General features: G+C 36.9%; 1 protein-coding gene across 1 annotated transcript in view; it reads right to left on the reverse strand.

Moving 5' to 3' along the window:
• The window catches only part of LOC111152519 (family with sequence similarity 83 member B), a 59,015-nt gene extending 39,613 nt beyond the window's left edge, over window positions 1–19,402 (reverse strand). The window contains exon 1 of the mRNA XM_022511006.1: window positions 18,947–19,402. Coding sequence (XP_022366714.1) covers window positions 18,947–19,402 — 456 coding nt within the window. The remainder of the gene's footprint in view (window positions 1–18,946) is intronic.
• Between the last annotated feature and the right edge of the window lie 773 nt (window positions 19,403–20,175).

Raw genomic sequence — 20,175 nt, forward strand, 5'->3', positions numbered from 1 at the left:
TATGCCATGTTCTTGGTTACTGGCTTTGAAACCCATTTTCCTTAATTTTGTTTAAGTGTCTCTCAACAGAAACAACCATTATACATAATACATACAACCCATACAAAGTTAAAACTATGAATGTGAACTTCACATGCTCAATGGTAGAACAAGCATCACCTCGGGGTGCCTGGGTGGCTCAGCCATTAAGTATCTGCCTTTGGCTCAAGTCATGATCCCAGGGTCCTGGGATCGAGCCCCGCATAGGGCTCCCCACTCAGTGGGGAACCTGCTTCTCCCTCTCCCACTTCCCCTGCTTGTGTTCTCCTTCTCTTGCTGTCTCTCTTTGTCAAATAAATAAATAAAATCTTAAAAAAAAAAAAAAGGACAGGCATCACCTTGGTTATGTGAGTGTGTATTAACATTCTCTGATGAAACAACCATGTTTGAACACATCCTGCTTGTCAGCTTGTCAAAGTAAAAGAACCACAAACTCGCACATCTACCTGAGAACAGAAAAGGTACCCACATATCATGAAGGAAATCTCAAGGAAATAAAAAGACATATAATAGAACTTAATGCAAGGCTAAAATGATAAGGACTGAAGAGGGGGCCTTTTACCCTCCCTTTCACCTTCCCAAGAATATGCTTGCTTCAGTCAAACCAAAACTTGTTCTCTCCCAGCTCAGGAATGATCATTGTTTCAATAGCTCTTTGTCATGCTCATTTTCACCCCTCCCTCCAGTATTTGGAAGTTATTGTTATTACTGTTTTCCCACATCCCTTCTGAGTTACAAAGTCTACAACAATAAAGTATTTGTAAACCCTTGGCAGTAAGTCAGACACGGGTTCCAGTCCTCCATCTACCATGTATATCAGCTGATAATCTTGGTCAAATTACTTTCTTGAAATCTCAATTTATCTGAAAAAACAGAAAAATAAAACATACCTACAGTGTTTTCAAGGATCAAATGAAATATTCTTTTAGGCACAGGGCACCATACCTAGCACATAATAGAAAACTAAGCTGGTAGAGCTGGGATTCAAAGCCAGTCTGGATCCAGAGTCCACACTCAAAACCACAGCCCCAAGCTGCCACGTACCCTTATATATTCTGAAATTTCTCTCTGAAAGGTATAATGTCAGATTTGTCCTTGCTCATTTCTAATACTTTTCTCACCAAACAAAGCCATTCTCCACTAGAAGCCTAAATCCCAAGGGCCTATACATTTCTAGCATGTCATCTACTGAAACCTTAAGGAAGAGCTTTGCATTCTATTCCAGTCAAAAATAAAAATGTTAATTCAAATACCAGATGGTTAAGGACAAACCCCTGTAGAGTTGTTTCTTAGGTTCCCTAAGATGACATATATTCTTAATTAAAATCTCTTCAAGTATGTTCTCTCAAATATTAGACACCTGCATAAAACAGATTATATCTGTCCATTTTTTTGGCATATGTGTTTTTTATTGGCAGACATCAAACACATATGTTAAGTTATAGAAAGTAGGTTATAGTCCCCTAATTTACCTATGAGACTATCATCTTAAAATCAAGACATTCATCAGAATCCAATAGACTACTTATACCATCTGACCACTATTTATCAGGAAATTAAAGAAAAAAATGCTTCTAGGCCTTGAGAGTTATAAATTCTTGGTAGATCCATTGCTTCCTGAATTTAGATATGGAACACCTGGGAGAGCCACTGAGCACAGTGGATACCACCATCATTGAAGGCCACCGGCTGCATATACTACAGAATTAACGTGATTAAAGAGCAAATTACACACTGTTAAATATGAGCCTAGAAAGAACTCTTCTCTCTCACCCTTAAACTAACCCTCTACAAATATAAATGTCCAAATGGAAAAGAAGAGTTTCCTTGGTGGCATAATTAAAGAGGACTGTTCTCTGACCACCATAAAACATACTGTTTCAGGTTAAAATAAGATGACAAAAAAGCCAATTATCTTTTAGCACTTGTAACCCTTAAAGTGATTAGATTGTCAAATCACTCCCAAAATGGAGAAGTAGGATGGCTATAGTCATAAATATTGAGGCCTCACACATATAAATGGCTATTATAAGATACTCTTTAAGATTCCTTTTTATATTTCTTTGCATATAAATGTTACCAAAGGAGAATCCTTGGTGCTAAACTTTAGGTTTTTATAAAAAAGAATCACTTCCCATCTATATCACTTTGTTCAAGTCTTTAACCATAGATTCAATTTAGAAATCGGCTGCAACTTGTAACCTGATTTAGAAGAATTACAATATTTTAATTGGTTCATGGATGTTGACATATAACATAATTGGGAATATGAAACGTAAGATGCTGAGAATGTCTTTTAAGAACCATGAGGTGATGGTAAACGATCTAGAATCTCCTAAGACATAAAGTGTGGTTACTGAATTGATACATTGTTACTGAATTGATACTGAATTGAATTGGTTCATATTTTAAGCTCTGATGTATTTACATAGTTATTAAACAGTTCAGACTTGTATAAATTTGCCTGAATTCACCGAAGTATAAAATTTATTGATGAGTAACTACAATACAAATAGACAGTGTCCGGGAACAGGTCAGTGGTATAAATGAAGAGAATTCTAAGGAGGAATCTCATCTCACTCACAGATTTCAGGCCTCCTGTGGTGGTGATCTATCATTGCATAGCAAATCACTCCCCAAATTTTGCAGCTTAAAGTAGCATATGTTTATTAACTCACAGTTTATGTGGGTGAAAAATTTGAGAGCAGCTTAACTGAGTGGTTCTGACTCAGAGTCAAGGTTGCAGTCATCTGGAATTGGCTGGGAGGGCCTATCTGTTTCCAAGATGCTTCACTTTCATGTCTGTTGGTAAGAGGTCTTATTTCCTCAGCCCACGGGCTTCCCTGTAAACTGCTGAGTGACCTCAAGTCACAGAAGCTGGCTTCCCCACAGAAAGTAGTTGAAAGGGAGCAAGGAATAGGCATCATATCTTTTGTAACCTGGTCACACCATCACTTCAGCCATGTTGTTTTCATTAGAAGAGAGTCACTAAGTCCAGTCCACATAGAACTGGAGGTGTAAGATGTGAGATGAATCATATGTGATTCCAAAGTATGATGGCCTCGGTAGCTAAGAAAGTGGTGATGCCTTTCACAGAGAGATGACAGGAGGGGAGGTACTGTGAAGTTCATAAACTTGTAGCTGTTACTTGGGACACACTGCATTAAACGTTTTGTGGGCCAAACAAGTAAAGATGCCACCGGACGGTCAGCTAGAATCCAAGGCCAATGTTCAGAAGACAGGTGACCCCACAGTCATGCGTAGCATGGTAGCTGAAGGTGTGGAGTGGAAAGCAGCACTAAGGAATAAAATGCACAGAGAGAACAGACCCAAGGAGAAAAATCTTTTAAACATTCACTTTCAGGAAACATTAAGAAACAACAGTTAATACCCATCACACATATAAATGTCCATTATAAAGTCCTCTTTAAGATTCCTTTTATATGTTTTTGCATATAAATACTATCCAAGGAGATGCTCAACATCACTCATCATCACGGAAATGCAAATCAAAACCACAATGATATCACTTCACGTCTGTCAGAATGGCTAGAATCAAAAAGACAAGAAATAGCAAGTGTTGGCAAGGATGTGGAGAAAAAGAAACCTTTCTACGCTCTTGGTAGGGATGAAAATTAGTATAACCACTGTGGAAAACAGTAAGGAGGTTCTTCAAAAAATTAAAAATAGAACTACCATATGACCCAATCATTCCACTACTGGGTATTTACCCAAAGAAATGAAAATGCTAATTTGAAAAGATACATGCATCCCCATATTTGTTGTTCCATTATTTACAATTGCCAAGACAGAGAATCAGCTCAAATGTCTGTCAATTAGATAAATGGATAAAGAAGATGTGGTGTATATATATATATATATATATATATATATATATATATATATATATATAAACAAAATATCATTCAGCCATAAAGAAGGATGAGATGTTGCCATTTGTGACAACGTGGATGGATCTACAGGATATTATGCAAAGTAAAATAAATCAGAGAAGGATAAATACCATATGATGTTACCTATATGTGGAATCTAACTATAAATACAGAGAACAAACTGGTAGTTGGTGTGGGGGGGTGCAAAATGGGTGAAGAGGAGTGGGAAATACAGGTTTCCAGTTATGGAATGAATAAGGGTCATGGAAATAAAAGACAGTGATGTTGTAATCTGTATTGTGACAGGTGGTAGCCACACTTGTTGTGGTGAACATGGCATGACATATATAGTCCTTGAATCACTTGGCTATACACCTATACACCTGAAACTAATTTAACATCATGTGTCAACTACAATAAAAAACAAAAACAAAAACAAAAATCAAAGTAATAGAATCGCAGGGGTGTGGGTCAAGCTCACAGATGTTTTTTCCTCCGAAGAAAACTGATTAGAAGAGAGGGTGGCATTTGAGGTGGAAAAGCTGAAAACTTCAAGGTATTTGCTTGGACAGTCCCCAGTTGGAAAGGAAGCTTTGGGGATTTTATGAAAGCAGCCCTTGGCAAAACAAAAATGTTCAGTCCAGTTTTAAATGTTAAGCCCCATGTTAAGTGTGTAATTTAAAAAAAAAAAAAATTGTTCTTATCACTGTTTCTTCTCAGTTAATATGACCACATGAGTCGAATATATTGTTACATAGGTTATAGCAATCTGCACCAGTTTCTTCAGCAGTAACCAGGAAAAACAGAAAATGGACTTTTTTATTTCTGGTATTGAGAATTAACAAATAAGTGCATTCTTTGGGTCACATTTCCTTAAGTATTATTTTAAAATATCTGTTTGGCCTCTCAATTTCTTTGATATCACCCTTAAAAATAAAACAGTGTGGATACACGTATTTATGTGAAACTAAGCTCTGGGAAATCTGTGGCTTTGAGCTCTAGGGATTTTGCTACTATGAAACTATGTAAATAAATCCTAAAAGGTATGTTGATTGAATCAGTATTGGTCTAAACATAACAAAACATAAAATGGCAGCTGACAGAGCAATCTTTTATTTTAGGAATGAGCCACATGGTTTTTTCACATTGGACTGTTAACTGAAATACTCTATTTGGAATGTAACTTACAAAGAGAAAAAAGTTAGTGTATTCAGCTCAATGGATACATTTACTGTTTGAATGTGGCAAATGTTTTTGAAAAAGATAAGGTAAACAGACACTTGAAAAAAATTAATATTACACTTTCCCAAACGTGCGTTTTATAGAGCACAACTGTGAAGAACATAAAGCTACAAAATTCTTGCTCTTGGTTTCATTCAGGGTTGTTTTCATCTTCATGTTTTGAATAGATCATGGCATATATACTTTTGTTTTAAAAAATAAGTTTACCTGAAAGTGTTAAAATACAAAAGTTACGGGGCACCTGGGTGGCTCAGTGGGTTAAAGCCTCTGCCTTCAGCTCGGGTCATGATCCCAGGGTCCTGGGATCGAGCCCCGCATCAGGCTCTCTGCTCAGCAGGGAGCCTGCTTCCACTCTCTCTCTCTCTCTCTCTGCCTGCCTCTTGGCCTACTTGTGAGCTCTGTCAAATAAATAAATAAAATCTTTAAAAAATAAAAAAATACAAAAGTACAAAAATACAAAAGTTATAAAAAGTTTATAAACTATTATTAAATTAAATATGGCTGTATATGATATTTTTGACACAAAGAGTTAATTTTTTAAGACCCTAAACTTGAGAGCACTTAAGCTCTATTAAATTTCCCAGTTAAATATTTGCATTTTTCAAGGACTTGCAGTTCTCTCTCTAGTATTTTAAACATGTAGAACTAAAAGTCTATACCTATACTCTCATATATATACATGAATGTCCATCCTTACATAGGTAGCATATCTATACCTAAACATATTCTCACACGTATACTATTTGACTAATATTCTAAACACAAGAATTTATCATTTTTAATTTATGCAGACAAAATTTCATTGGAATGATGGTTAAAATAATGTGTTTCACGACATGCATTATACAGAGAAATGTTGACAAAGGCATGAGAAGTTAAAATAATATACAGGATGGTTTCCATTCATAAACATGTTGGAAATACTCAAATAAGAATAAAATAAAACTAGCCATTAACTGATTCACTGAATGAGAAGAAATGCACTTATTTTTATACAAGACAGAAAATTTCAAATAATTTTTTCTAAACATTTAAATAGTGATAGTTATCATTTTTCTAAATTTTTATTTAAATTTTAATTAGTTAACATACAGTGCAATATTGGTTTCAGGAGTAGAAATCAGTGATTCATCACTTACATACAATACCCAGTGCTCATCACAACAAATGTCCTCCTTAAGACCCATCCCCCATCCAGCAAAATTATGGAATGCTTCATGAATTTACATGTCATTCTTACATAAGGGCCATGCTAATCTTCTCTGTATTGTTCCTATTTTAGTATATGTGCTGCTGAAATGAAAACTATCATTGGTTTTTATTTTAAACTCCTTAATATATATCTAATATGTGTTTTTTTTTTCTTAAATTCACCTACAGATTTTGTGATACTTAATCATACTAACGCATTCAAAATAAACTAAAAGGGACTTCTCTAATACAAGACAATGATAATTTTATTAGCTCAACTCTCCTATGGGAAATAACAAGGTTCAGAAAAAAAAATAATAAATGCAGCCAGTGTTTATGGAGCCAAGATCATAGATAGAAGAGAAATAACAAGGTAAGACAAATTTTTCTTGCCACTTTTTCACCTAACACTTTTACATGCTTGCCAATTCAGAGCAAGGCACTGATACTAAACAGTAAGTTATGGTGAAAACCTTTTAGCAATCTCAGGGGGTTAGAGAAAACAAACAAAACTGGAGGCCAGTACCACAAAGGGAAAAGAACTTGATAACCTGTAATCACAGAGCAAAGGGAATCATAATAAAGTGAGCTCAAGATTCCTTGTGTTGATGCCCTTGAGACACTTGCCAAATCCAAAATTTCTGCCTGAGTAAAAGGATAAGAAACCAAACAGAAGGAAGTTGGTAAGAGGGGAAAATGCTTAAGAATGATTTTGAGAATCACACTGGATTTCAGGTTCTTCTAAGAGAAGAGGCCCCTGTAAACAACATCAGTGTTTAAAGGAGATCCCAGAAGTGTTACCCTAAGGGTAAGGGAAAACTGGAGATAAATCACTATTCTGAAAGACTAAATCTCAGTCTCATTATATCCCAATCCCTATCTGGGGGGTATCTAATCTTACTTTAGCTGTCAAATCAAAGAAAACTAAATCCTATCTAATGGAGACCACCTCTACAATTTTTTATACTAAATATTCAGCATTCAATCAAAAAATCCCAAGTAAATGCAAAGACAGACCAAATGAGCAAACACCAAGAGAAAAAACAAAAAATAGAAACAGACCTGTAGGTAATCCAAATATTGGTATTTTCATAAGCAGACTTTAAAGTAACTGTTTTTTAGGCAATCAAGAATTACATGATTAAAAAATATCAATACCAAAATTAAGAACTCAATGGATGAGTTTAATAGTAAATAGTACTCAAATGAAGGATTAATGACTTAAAGATAACTATATAGAAAATATCCAAAAATTAAGTAGAGCAAAAACTATGAAAATTACAAAAATGAACATGAAAGTTATATGGGATGTTTTAAATAAAGAAACAATGATGTATACCATGCCTTGAATTAGAATTAGAATTAAAATCAAAGGACAAGTACAAAGGTGGCAATATCATAGGAGATGACTCATCATTAACATGGATTTTTAAAAACTGTACAGGAGACAATACAGGAAAAGAAGCTGCAAGTGGGGGAATAACCATTACAAAATTAAGAAGGAATAAGCTACCATGGCATGCCCAGAAAATGGCAATTCAATAAAACTGGAGTTTAAGGTGATTGATGGGAGGAGGAAAGAAGATAAAGCACAAAGGTAAGAACGCATCAAGAGCCTTATATATGCCATGCTTACTGAGTGGGACTTTATCTGGTAGATAAGCAGGAATCAAGTGTGACAGGACCTGCCCAAAAGCCTGGTGAGAAGAGAACTCAGCTGGTCTACATGGTACCAGCATGGAATGATCTATCAGAGGTAATACTGATGGTTATGTGTTCTGTTTGAACTCCCTGCTGGGGCTCAAATACCATTTCCTACTTCTAAATCCTAGTGTAAGTTCTTTGATCTCTTTGTTCTCACCTCTGAGAGGAAGCAATAGAGCCATCTATCTTCTAGAGTGGTTATGAATATGTTAATACAAATAAAGAGCCTAAAACACTGCCTGGCACACGACAATGAACATTAGATATTATTGATGTTGTTGAGAAATTTAGTTCTCCTTCCCAGTAGAGAAGTAACATAATATACAGCCTGATTAATGGAGGGTTGCCTGGGTGGCTCTGTCAGTTGAGTGTCTGACTCTCGATTTTGGTTCAGGTCATGATCTCAGGATCCTGGGACAGAGCTCCACATTAGGCTCCTTGTTCAGTGCTGAGTCTATCTGACCTTCTCCCTCTGCTCTCCGCCTCATGTGCACATGCTCTCTAATAAATAAATAAATAAAATCTTAAAAAAAAAAAAAAAAAAAAACAAAACAGTCTGGTAATGGAAATTGAGAAGCCTGCATACTATCTGCCCTAATAGCTACTAATGAGTTGGGTGACTTCAGACTTTTGGATTTTCTCAATTTCCAACTGCCCATTTGTAAAAAGACTACATGGTTCACGACTCTTTATTTTTTTTATTTTTTTTCCAGTCACTGCTCCAGGATTTCAGCAGGCTTCAATATGACTACTATGAAACAGATACTGAGTTTTGTTCATGATTATGGATTTTCCAGTAGCACCTATTGGATTGATATTTAGCCAAATGGCAATGTTTCTGCTTTTCACATTTATTTACTTGTTTATAATATGTTTGAATTCTTAAGGGGGAAATTGAAAGGTGATTATTAATAAGAAAATACAGCCCAAAGGAAAATGTTAGCTTGTGGGGAAAATAATGTGTACTACTATTTTTCTGCTTTTAAAGCTTTGCGAGTCAACTAATTATGGAGTGGCTGATGATTACACAAAAACAGTTATGAAGCTTTGAACCTATCGAAAGGAATATTACCATGAGACTCTCATCATATCAGCGCTGCTGAACCAACGAATGACAGGAGGGGTAAGAATGGGTGGGGGGAGCAGGGATCTGCCCTGGTGAGGAGCAGCATATCATCACTGACATTATTTACAATTGCCAGCATATGGTGTACTAAAAAGCAGACTGCCTTTTAGTGAATCTTCTTGCTATTTTTAAATTCCCTAGAGATAATGAACTTCCTTATTACCTGCATCCAGGCCAGACAGCTCTCACTGTTCCTGCTTTGTGATGCCACTGATTATCAGTACAGGAAATCAATTATGTTATTATGGGAAAAATCCTAAGTGAAAAAAGTAGGAGGCAATTTTTTTTTAAAAGATTTTATTTATTTGACAGAGAGAGATCACAAGTAGAGAGAGAGAGAGAGAAAGAGGAGGAAGCAGGCTCCCTGCCTAGCAGAGAGCCTGATGTGGGACTCAATCCCAGAACGCTGAGATCAGGACCTAAGCTGAAGGCAGAGGCTTAACCCACTGAGCCACCCAGGCAGCCCCGGAGGCAAATTTTTATACATAATTTCAAGTATGATCTCAAGTATATTACATATCAACATTCAATTTCAGAGATCTACAGAGGTGTTACAATGTATACACACACTTATGTGCATATACTTCCCGATCCATCCACTTCTCTTACAAGGAAGAAAACATCTAGATTTTATTTCCTTATCTCTGCCCAGTGTTTTTCCCTGTCTCATGACTTCCTACTGGCCACAACCACTGAACTTGTTTTGAAAGACCTCTACAATTTGATCCCAATCTACCCCTCCCACCAACCCATGCCTTTTTTTCAAAACCACACCACATTCCCTACTATCTGAAAATGCCAAATTTATCCACCCAAATGACCTGTGAAAAAAGTGACCTCCCAAGTGACAACTTTCCAGTATCTTATTCTGTCTTTCACTCATCTGACCCAGCATATGAGAGTTGCAAAATAATTGCCTTTGGGAGCCTCCACGTCTCAGCAGGTTATGTAAGCTCCTGCTTTATCAGGTCCTGTGTCAGCATCCAGCCAGCCAGTCTTCTTATCTCTCACTCTGTATCTGCCCATTACTTTGTATCTGAATCTTATGTAAGTTACTTTTCATCCCTCACCTACACCGTCTTGAGGATCAAGACTGATCTCCAAATCCAGTCTGTGTTTGGATTCAGATGTGATTCCCAAATAGCTTTTCAGACATGTCTGTAGGTGTTGGTGGCTAGGTTACTGATCAACCATCCTGGGGAAGTGGTGAAAATAGAAACTTCCAGGCCTCTGTAACCTGGTCTCTGTGCTTCCTGATTCCAAATCTCTGATGACTGACGCCACCTTCAAATGACAATGCCATCATTCCAACTGCTCAGGCCAAAAATTCTGAAGTAATTTGATATTCTGTAACTTATTTCACAACTACATTTACTGTCTTCAAAATATATCCAAAAACTAACCATCACTGCTGCCATCCTGACCATCTAACACATCATCATCTCACACTTGAATTATTTTCAGAGCCTCTGATGTGCTTATTCTTGAGCCCAACAGTTATTTTCAATATTGAAGCCAGATGAACCCTTTAATATAGCATATTTGAAATTGATTGTATCTTTCTTTTGCTGCTCAAAATTCTCCAGTGGCTCCCAATTTTACATAGAGCATAACAGTTCATGCGGGCCTCCGGGTTACTTCTCTGAACCCACTAACTCATGTCCCCGTTTTCCTGAGTCCACCAACTGGCATCCTTAATGGCATCCTTTAACAAACAGGAAGCCCTGTCCCTGCCCTATAGCCTACCCTATGTCTAGCCAGCTCTGCTGCAGAGATATGCATGGCTCATTTCCTCTTTCTTCAACTGTTGCTTTCTTGATGAGGTACCCTCTGAGCACGCTATTTAAAATGCAGACTAACACCATTACCACTCTCAGTCCTCCTGACCCAACCATATTTGTGCTCAGTTTTTTTCTCCATAAGCATTTATTATGCTTATTATCTACCTCATTTGTACGTAAGCTCCATTCATAGGCAAGGTTTCTTATATACTTTATCCTTTATAGAATATATTTTATAAAGTATATTCTTATATACTTTATTTATTTCTTATATACCTTATATACTTTATCCATAGAATTTAGAACAGTACTTGACATACAGCAGGCATTAAATATTTGCTGGAATGACTGAACACACTGTCATATTTTTTTTACCTATAAAGTTGGGCAAAGACGGACTGATCCCCCTCACAGCTGAAGCCTAGAGAGGCCAAAGGACAACATCATTATGTGACTGTCCCTTCTCTTACTTCTTCAAATTTCCCCTGCATATAAACTCAAGAGAACCCATTTCTTTTTAGTGCCTCCTGATGTAGTCTGCATCCAAATCCCACCTCTCATCAACTTAATCATAACCTTCTGTCAGTGGCTGGCACTTACTGTGACTCCTTTTTTTTTTAAGATTTTTTATTTATTTGTCAGAGAAAGAGAGAGCAGAAGCATGGAGAGCTGCAGGCAGAAGAGGCAGAGGGAGAAGTAGGCTCCCTGTTGTGCAATGAGCCCAATGCAGGACTCGATCCCAGGACGTTGGGATCATGACCTGAGCTGAAGGCAGACGCTTAACCAGCCGAGCCACACAAGCATCCCACATTACTGTGACTTCTAATAGCAAGCCCATAATGGCTTTGCATTTGGTTCACTTAGAAACCAGTGATTCTACATCTCCACCATCTAGTGTTAATCCTAGGGCCTCTCCACCATATCTTCTAATACCACCATTTAGGAATAGGATGTCATCCCTGCTTTCCAATTATGGTCATTTTGGAGTCATACCTATCATAAAAAAGCAGATTATCCATCAGTAAAATATGGATGATAAAAGTATGTAATTGACAGTATAGTTGTAAAGGTCACTTTAAGGTAATGCAGGTAAAGTGCTTAGCACAGTGCCTAACACATAGATGCTCGGTATATATTACCAGATACTGTTACTAGATTACATAACAGAAATCCATTACTCAAAACCAGATCCCATTTTTAGTCCTGATGATAAAAACCAACAATTTTTTTCAAGATAATTTCAAGAGTGACTAGTTTAAAAAAGAATAATTAATATAGGGGCGCCTGGGTGGCTCAGTGGGTTAAAGCCTCTGCCCTCGGCTCAGGTCATGACCCCAGGGTCCTGGGATCGAGCCCCATATCGGGCTCTCTGCTCAGCAGGGAGCCTGCTTCCTCCCTCTCTCTCTGCCTGCTTGTCATCTCTGTCTGTCAAATAAATAAATAAAATCTTTAAAAAAAAAAGAAGAAGAATTAATATAAAAGTATACACCACAAAATGAATCTGTGGCAACTATGGAAGGGCAGGCAGAATCCTTTAAATACAAAATGTCAATCTGGTGTTACAGCCCTCATCATCTCAAAAAGGCTCCCACAGCAAACCGCCATTACATTTTACATCTCATTAGAGGGACAGATAAGCAAAAGACGGTAATATCCTCTTATTCTCAGGAAAGTGAACTTTTGATAAGAGGCCTCAATGTGCACTTGAGGTCTTAACCTTATCTCATTTAGCCTCAAGGTACGTTTCATTTATTACATTTTAAACAAGAATGCCTACAAAGTCAAGTTATCTTCCCTCTGCCCTTGTTCTTTTCACCCCCTGCTGGAATGGAATACCACATGCCTTCTTCTCCCCTGCAGTTATTTTTCTAGCTTGGCCCTAAACGAATCTGAGTTTGGGCACCTGGGTGGCTCAGTCTATTGAATGTCTGTCTTCCGTTCTGGTCACAATCCCAGAGTCCTGGGATGGAGTCTCACATCTGGCCTCTGGCTCAGCAGGGGAGCCTGCTTCTCCCTCTGCCTGCTGCTCCCCCTCCTTGTGCTCTGACAAATAAGTAAATAAAATCTTTAAAATGAATGAATGAATGAACGAATGGATGAATGTGTGTTATGTGTCATGTATGACATGTCAACTACCTCAACTCCATCCTCACAGGGAGCCTATGGAGTATTAGCAACTCCATTTTACAGGTGGGAAAAATAAAGCTCAGAGAGTTTGTAGTATAATAGATCATACAAACAGCTGTTTGAGCTGGGATTAACCCAGCTCTAATTGACCCCAAGATTCAGAGCCTTCATACCCTGAAGCCTCTTAAAAAAAAAAAAAAAAAAAAAAAAGAGCATTATTTGAAATTTGGGTAATTTAAAAAGAAAGGGAAAGAGCAAAGAAGCTACAGTATTTTGTCCATGTAAGTTTTCAAGTCAACAAAGAAAGCCCAAAACTTGATCTTGCAATAAGGTCAGAGTCCCTACATGCTATCTTCTCTCCTCTCCCCTCCCTTAAGCAATTGTGTTAAAAACTGTATACTGTATCATCAGACTTACTGCTAATAGTATAGGAAGGGAGCAGGTAAATGAACTGGGGAGAATGTGGAAAGTGTTCTCTCCCTGTATGTCACAGGAGCTCAGTGCAGAGAGCAGACTCCGAAACAGACACAGCAACAGTTCACACAGCAAAGCCAGTGCATTTTTAACAAGATCTTGCCCTCTCCCAATTATACACACAAATGTCACAGGATAAAAAATGTCATTAAATCTGACTACACAAACACTTCCTGGGGAAAAAACAAAACAAAACAAAAAAATACAAATTTTGACTCAAGTTCAAAGAATGAAAAGATTCACAGTGAGAGCTGCAATAGGGAGGGCAGAGAGGAAATTCTTAATAAAAATCAGGAGCATCAAGGCAGTGATGATCCTAGCCTAATAAAAGCCCTGATAAATATATTAATATCACTTAGTGGGCAGGATATGACCACAAAGTCATGCAGATGGAAATGACACACTAGGACACAAAAAAATATTCATATAATAGACTAACTCAGCAAGGAGTATAACATATTGAAATAATCGTGAATTGGTAAGCACTGTTAGAGATCTGGATAGAAACACTAGATTTTAAAAAACACCGAAAGGCTTTGCTTCATATCTTTCACTACATAAATGAAGATACCTGGGGAGGTACCATGACCTGTTCAGTCTCTTGACTAGTTAGTGGTAGACCCCTGATAACAGAGCTTCTAGTCTAGCACTACCTTTACAATGCCAGGCAAATCCTAGGAAAAGCCCCATGGACTGTTCACCTTCCCATTTGTGGCCATGGGCCAATTGTTGGTTAATGTTTCCCTGTATTACTAATAGCTCCCCAGGCCATAACAGCCACACCCAACAGCAGTGACTCAGGAGAGACAGTACTGAACACCTCAGGAACTACTCTGCCCTAATTCTCACTAGATTCATGCTTATGTGTCTTCTTGAGTCCCTGTTTCACAAGAGTAAGATTCATACCTCACAGAAGATAGGTAGCCTAGAATAAGGAACCAGATGAAAAGAGCATTCTGATTAAGTATTCCCATATTGAAGACTATCAGAAGAAATCATAATTTTTGGGATATCCGCAGAGAGACTAGAAGAAAAATTACTTTAATGAAAGATTACTCTTTAAAGTAATTAGAGAGGATACTTTCATAAGAAGTGTTCACAGTAATTAGGAATACATGCATGTATCATCTTGGGAACACCTCTTGAGAGACAAGTAATTACCTGGGAAAAGTCTTGCTAGATGCTATCAGATGATATAAAGTTGACCTGAATATAATTATGGCAACCACATAGAGAAAAATAGGAAGGAGTTAGAAAAAAGAGCCAGTCAATAAGAATATGGAGCATTTAGGGCACAAGTAAGAAGTTATTCCTCAATAGGATTCTGAGCTATTTTCTGGTATGGAAAACAGACTTAGCATCTCCATCTCCAGTGGATGCATGTTGTCTCAACAGGATTCTGAGCTATTTTCTGGTATGGAAAGAAGTTATTCCTAATTGGATTTTCCCAAAGGAAAATTCTCTAATGACAAAGTAAGGAGACATATAAAGAAAAAACATACAAAAGGAAAAAGCAAGAAAATAAAACAAAAAACCTCTATACAACTTTTTTTCAAGATTTTTTTTTTTTTTAATTTGACACAGAGAGAAAGAGCAGCAGAGGGAGAGAGAAGCAGACTCCCCACTGAGTAAGGAGCCCAATGTGGGACTCGATCCCAGGACTCAGGGACCATGACCTGAGCTGAAGGCAGACCCTTAACTGACTAAACCACCCAGGTGCCCACCTTTATAAAATTTCTGAGTGACAACTGGCAAAAATAAAATGAGTAAGTTAAAAGAAAAATCTATGGATCTTTGAAATACTATAAAGATTATATTTTGCTTGTAAAATAGAATGATTCAGAGACTGTCTCACTTGAGATAGAAACAAGAGCACATAAATCAGTGAAATTTAAAAACAAAGTATTTCCAATAAAGATAGATATGATATAGTTTCATTTTTATTTCCTTTTTCAAGGGACTAGAAAGTTAATTTGGTAGTCAGACTTGCAATGCTTGGACCTCTTAGAGAAGTGCTTTTTGGATTCTTTTCATTATTTTAAGATTTTTCCATGATTTATTTATTTAAAAAAAATTTTTTTTTTGTAAGTACTTTCTGTCAATTGCAAACAGGACAGTGAAAATGCACTTAAATTATTCTCTGAGATCACTTTCCTTGGGTTCTGCTTTGCCGGTTCCTTGACCTACTTGTTTGGCTTCATATCTCAGTAGTTTCATAATGTTGATTAAAGAATCTCCCTAAGAAATCTAAAGCCAAGAAAATTTGTTCTATTCATTAAAATATATATTACTCAAACACTTTATGGAAAAAATACCATCTTCTTCATAATGCCATGACAATTCACTGAGAGTTATCCAATAAAGAGAATTCGCCTTCTGAAAATAATTTGAAAACAGAAAGTTGACCCTGATAATAAGCTTCCTTTGATTCCAAAGATTATAAGAACCTGACTTATCTGCTAAGTAAATAACAGTCATGAAAACCACACTTAATCTACAAAGCAATGTGTTCTGATGAAATTTTACTTCAAAATAATATTTGCTCTTCTTATTTTAAATTTTTTTTCACAAGACTTTGTCCAGTTATGGGCTAAATAGTGTAACATTTTGTAAAAATTAGTTCAATAACTTTTTCTTTTCTGGAGTACTGGATCCTTCAAAAATCATTAAATAGACATAGTGACACACAAAGATATTTCCAAAAGACTGGAGAAATACATGTTACATACATATATAGACCACTTGACCTCAATATTTAATGCATCTTGGCAGAAATCAAAATGTTCCCCAACACTTTTGGAAAACAAAACAAAACACTATGTTATCTAGTATGATTTATATTCAAATGCACAAGGTTCAAATAATTCTTTCTTGGAATATATACACATAAAATCCAATAAAGGTAAATTCTCCTTCTAATTTCATGCTGCTTCGATTTTGTGGAAGAGAAGCAGAACATTAGATCACTGTTTTACAGTATGGACTTCACGTTTCTCATCTTGCCAATGCAAGTGGGAGCTCCCAGCAGACAATGACCAGGCAGAGAATATTACTTTTAGAGGCTCACTAAGTAAATAGCCACCACATTAGAAAGAAAGAAAAAAACACATCAAACGGTCATGACGGATGTTCAGTTTCCAGTGAGTGCTAGCCCACGAACTTAGGATATCTCCTGAATTTCATTTTCTACCACAGAAATACAATGCTCCAAAGAAAACTAGCTGTGATGTAGGCTCATGAATTCATAACTAAGTTTACCATAATAATAATCTTAGTCTTCAGTGATGTTTCAAATTTTCAGTTTTTATTATAGTCCAAAAACATACTGTCTCTTGAAACAGAAATGAGCAAATGTTACAGTACTTGATATCTGTTATTCTACCTTTACAAGAATTCATGTATATTCTTGGCTTTTGTTCTATTGTTTTACAAAATACAATTATATAATGTGTCCACAGAGCATAGGATGGTAGTGTTAAAAATACTCGGGGTGCCTCGGTGGTTCAAATGGTTAAGTGTCTGCCTTCGGCTCAAGTCATGATCCCAGAGTCCGGGATTGAGTCCCACATTGGGCTCCCTGCTGTTTCTCTCTCCCTCTGCTGCTCCCCCTGCTTGTGCTCTCTCTCACTCTCTCTGTTAAGTAAATAAATAAAATTAAATAAATAAATAAATAAAATTTTAAAAAAAAGATAAAAATACTCATGGTTCAATTCAGAAAATTGAACTAACAGTTTAATTCATTCAGTAAGTTTGGACACCTACCATGTGCCTGCTTTTATAGGTAATTTTTAACAAATAGACTAGATTAGTACTTTCTTTCATGTAATACTGCTAAGTTTATGGCTAAAAGCCAGGTTATTTGAATTCAAAAGGCATGGGGGGGAAAAAGTCACCTTATTTTTGCAAAGTCCACAGTTGACATTAGCCCCAGAACACTGCGTTTCCCTAACATGATTAGGAGGCTTTTAGTTGCCTATCTTGCAAACGATAAGGTCACTGAGAATTTCAAGAGTCTTATACTTCTGTACTTCATAAAAGCAAGCTTTTGGAGCATTTCCGGGTCTTAGTGACATGAAACAAAGCAATGTCATGTATGTGTGGATCCTCAGGTCCCTTTTAGATCTACATTTCTATATTGCATGGCATCTGTAAGAAACTGATACCTTAGGGATGCCTGGGTGGCTCAGTTGTTGAGTGTTTGCTCAGGCCATGATCCCAGGGTCCTGGGACTAAGCCCTGCTTTGGTCTCCGCTCCCTGCTCAGCAGGAAGCCTGCTTCCCCTCCCCACCCCACCCCAACTCCCCCTGCTTGTGTTCCCTCTCTCGCTATCTCTGTCAAATAAAATCTTTAAAAAAAGAAAAAAAAAGAGAAAGAAACAGAAACTTTATAGTGAAAAATCATAACTCCTTAACCTTTCATTTTAAAACTCTAGGTTGGGTTCAATAAACAGCTTAGGTAATTTTGTTGTCATCTCAAAATTGTCTATCATGGTACTGATTACCTAGCAAACACTCAATAACTTTTACTTGATTGATTTAAAGAAAATTTCTACAGTTTTATTCAAGCCCTAAAAAAGAATTTCTGAGATTTATAAGGCAATATAAATATTTAATAAAGAACACAGAGGCCTAAAATGCTAAGTACTTCAGGACCTTACCTCAGAATTTTACATTGTCATGCCTGATTTTATACTGTTTCCACACAACTGAGGAAATTAATAAATAAATCTATGGTTTATTTAATAGTGCAAACTATGTCCAGAGCAAGAATCAGGGTTCAGTCCTTTTGAGGACAAAAAAAATTTCACCAGATTTCCCAATAACATATTTCCTTTCAGAGATTAAGGAAAACGTGAGTGCTTTTAACTCAATGAATATATCACATCAGCTTGTTGCCGGTTCATATACCCTCACCTTCACAGGCAGAAGAAGGTACATTAAAAGACAGAAATCTCCTGTAGCAGGGACCTAACCACTCTGTTAAATATACACAAGATATGGGAAGTACAACCCTCCTATGTACTCATATGTGTATTTTCTGAGAATAATAGGCATGGTCCACACATACAGAGATTCTTTTAACATACCTGCTATATTACTCTGGTGCATTTTCCACATATTTTTCGTTTAGAGTGGAATGAATAAGTTACAGGGATGAAAAGTACAACATAGGGAATATAGTCAATGGTATCATAATAGTGTTGTATGGTGGTAGAGTTAGTACACTTGTGGTGAGCACCAGATAAGGCAGACTTGTTGAATCACTACGTTATACACGTTGAAACTAGTGTCACATTGTGTGTCAACTCTACTTCGATGAAAAAAAAATTCACTTAAAAGAAAAATTTCATTTAGAAATGAAAATATTACCTTTCTTGCTTCTTTGATCATCTTCCGAATAGTTTCCTTAATTGTAAGTAATTGTGCTCTCGGTGGATGAAAGAGGAGGTCTATATGGGTGCCCCCCAAGAGTCCTGGCATCACATACGGCCAGCCCAAGTCAAGATTTGGAGCTTCCACATCGGACTCAATGGGCCAGTAAGTCCCTGAAGATGAGGTATCGTCGTAGGAGTTATCAGTACCGTGAGCCGTAGTTTGTGCAACTTTCTGGACATTTTTCAGAATATAATTAACTTCTTCCTCGGCTAGAAAGTCTGATACTCGTTCCTTGGCAAGAAATTCTTGGTATGCTTCTAACCCATGTTCAATGAGTGCATCAATGGCTACTCGATACCATTCCTTGTAGTGAGGCTCAATGTAATTGTCTGATTTACACTCATCATTCAATGAGGACAGCATCGATGAGGTTTCCATGATTCCAAGCATCTGACAACAGCACTTTCAAATGTCCATTGGTGCAGTGATGAGAGGTATCTGCGTATCTGAAAGGAAGGACATGAAGATCAGTTAGGATTCTGTAATGATATTTTTTTGTGATCCACATCAACCAACAGTTTTGCATTTATTCATTTCCTCGACTGACAGTAACTCAATATGACATACACTTCACATCCAAAGTGTCATTAATTGCACCATAATTCACATACATGTTACAAATAAGCTAAACAGATTTCCTTTTACAAGCCACTAGTTGGTTTTCCTTTTCCAAGGTACCTCTATTTACTGTTTCTCACTTAAGAAAAAACACCTTCCTTTCTCTGACATCCAGAAAGGTCACCTTTCTTCATTTTAATCTGGGACTATACATGGTCCTATCAGTTTCTATACATTTTCTGCATTTGGGTTTTACAATATTTTAAAATAGAATGCAATCAGTACCTGGACATCCATGAATGTAAATTTTTACTAGGTACCTGTTACGCATATACTCACATACTAATGGAATATAGAAACCAGAAATACTTGCCTTCCAGAAATGTATTAATTAGCTGAATAGCCGAAACATACACACAAAACTGTTACCACTTTGAACAAAGCCATATATTGATAAGGGCCAAAATGAGTACTGCCTATAGTCAATGCTTTCAGATTAAAGCAAGTAGAAATCAATACAGAATAAACTATTTACGTATATCCCTGTGCAGGACATAGGCTTCAGCTGAACCTAGGGTGATAAGTAAGAATGCGATCAGGCAGCA

This window comes from Enhydra lutris, unplaced genomic scaffold (assembly GCF_002288905.1).
Source record: "Enhydra lutris kenyoni isolate GAN:26980312 unplaced genomic scaffold, ASM228890v2 scaffoldscaffold28, whole genome shotgun sequence".
Classification (NCBI taxonomy): Eukaryota; Metazoa; Chordata; class Mammalia; order Carnivora; family Mustelidae; genus Enhydra; species Enhydra lutris.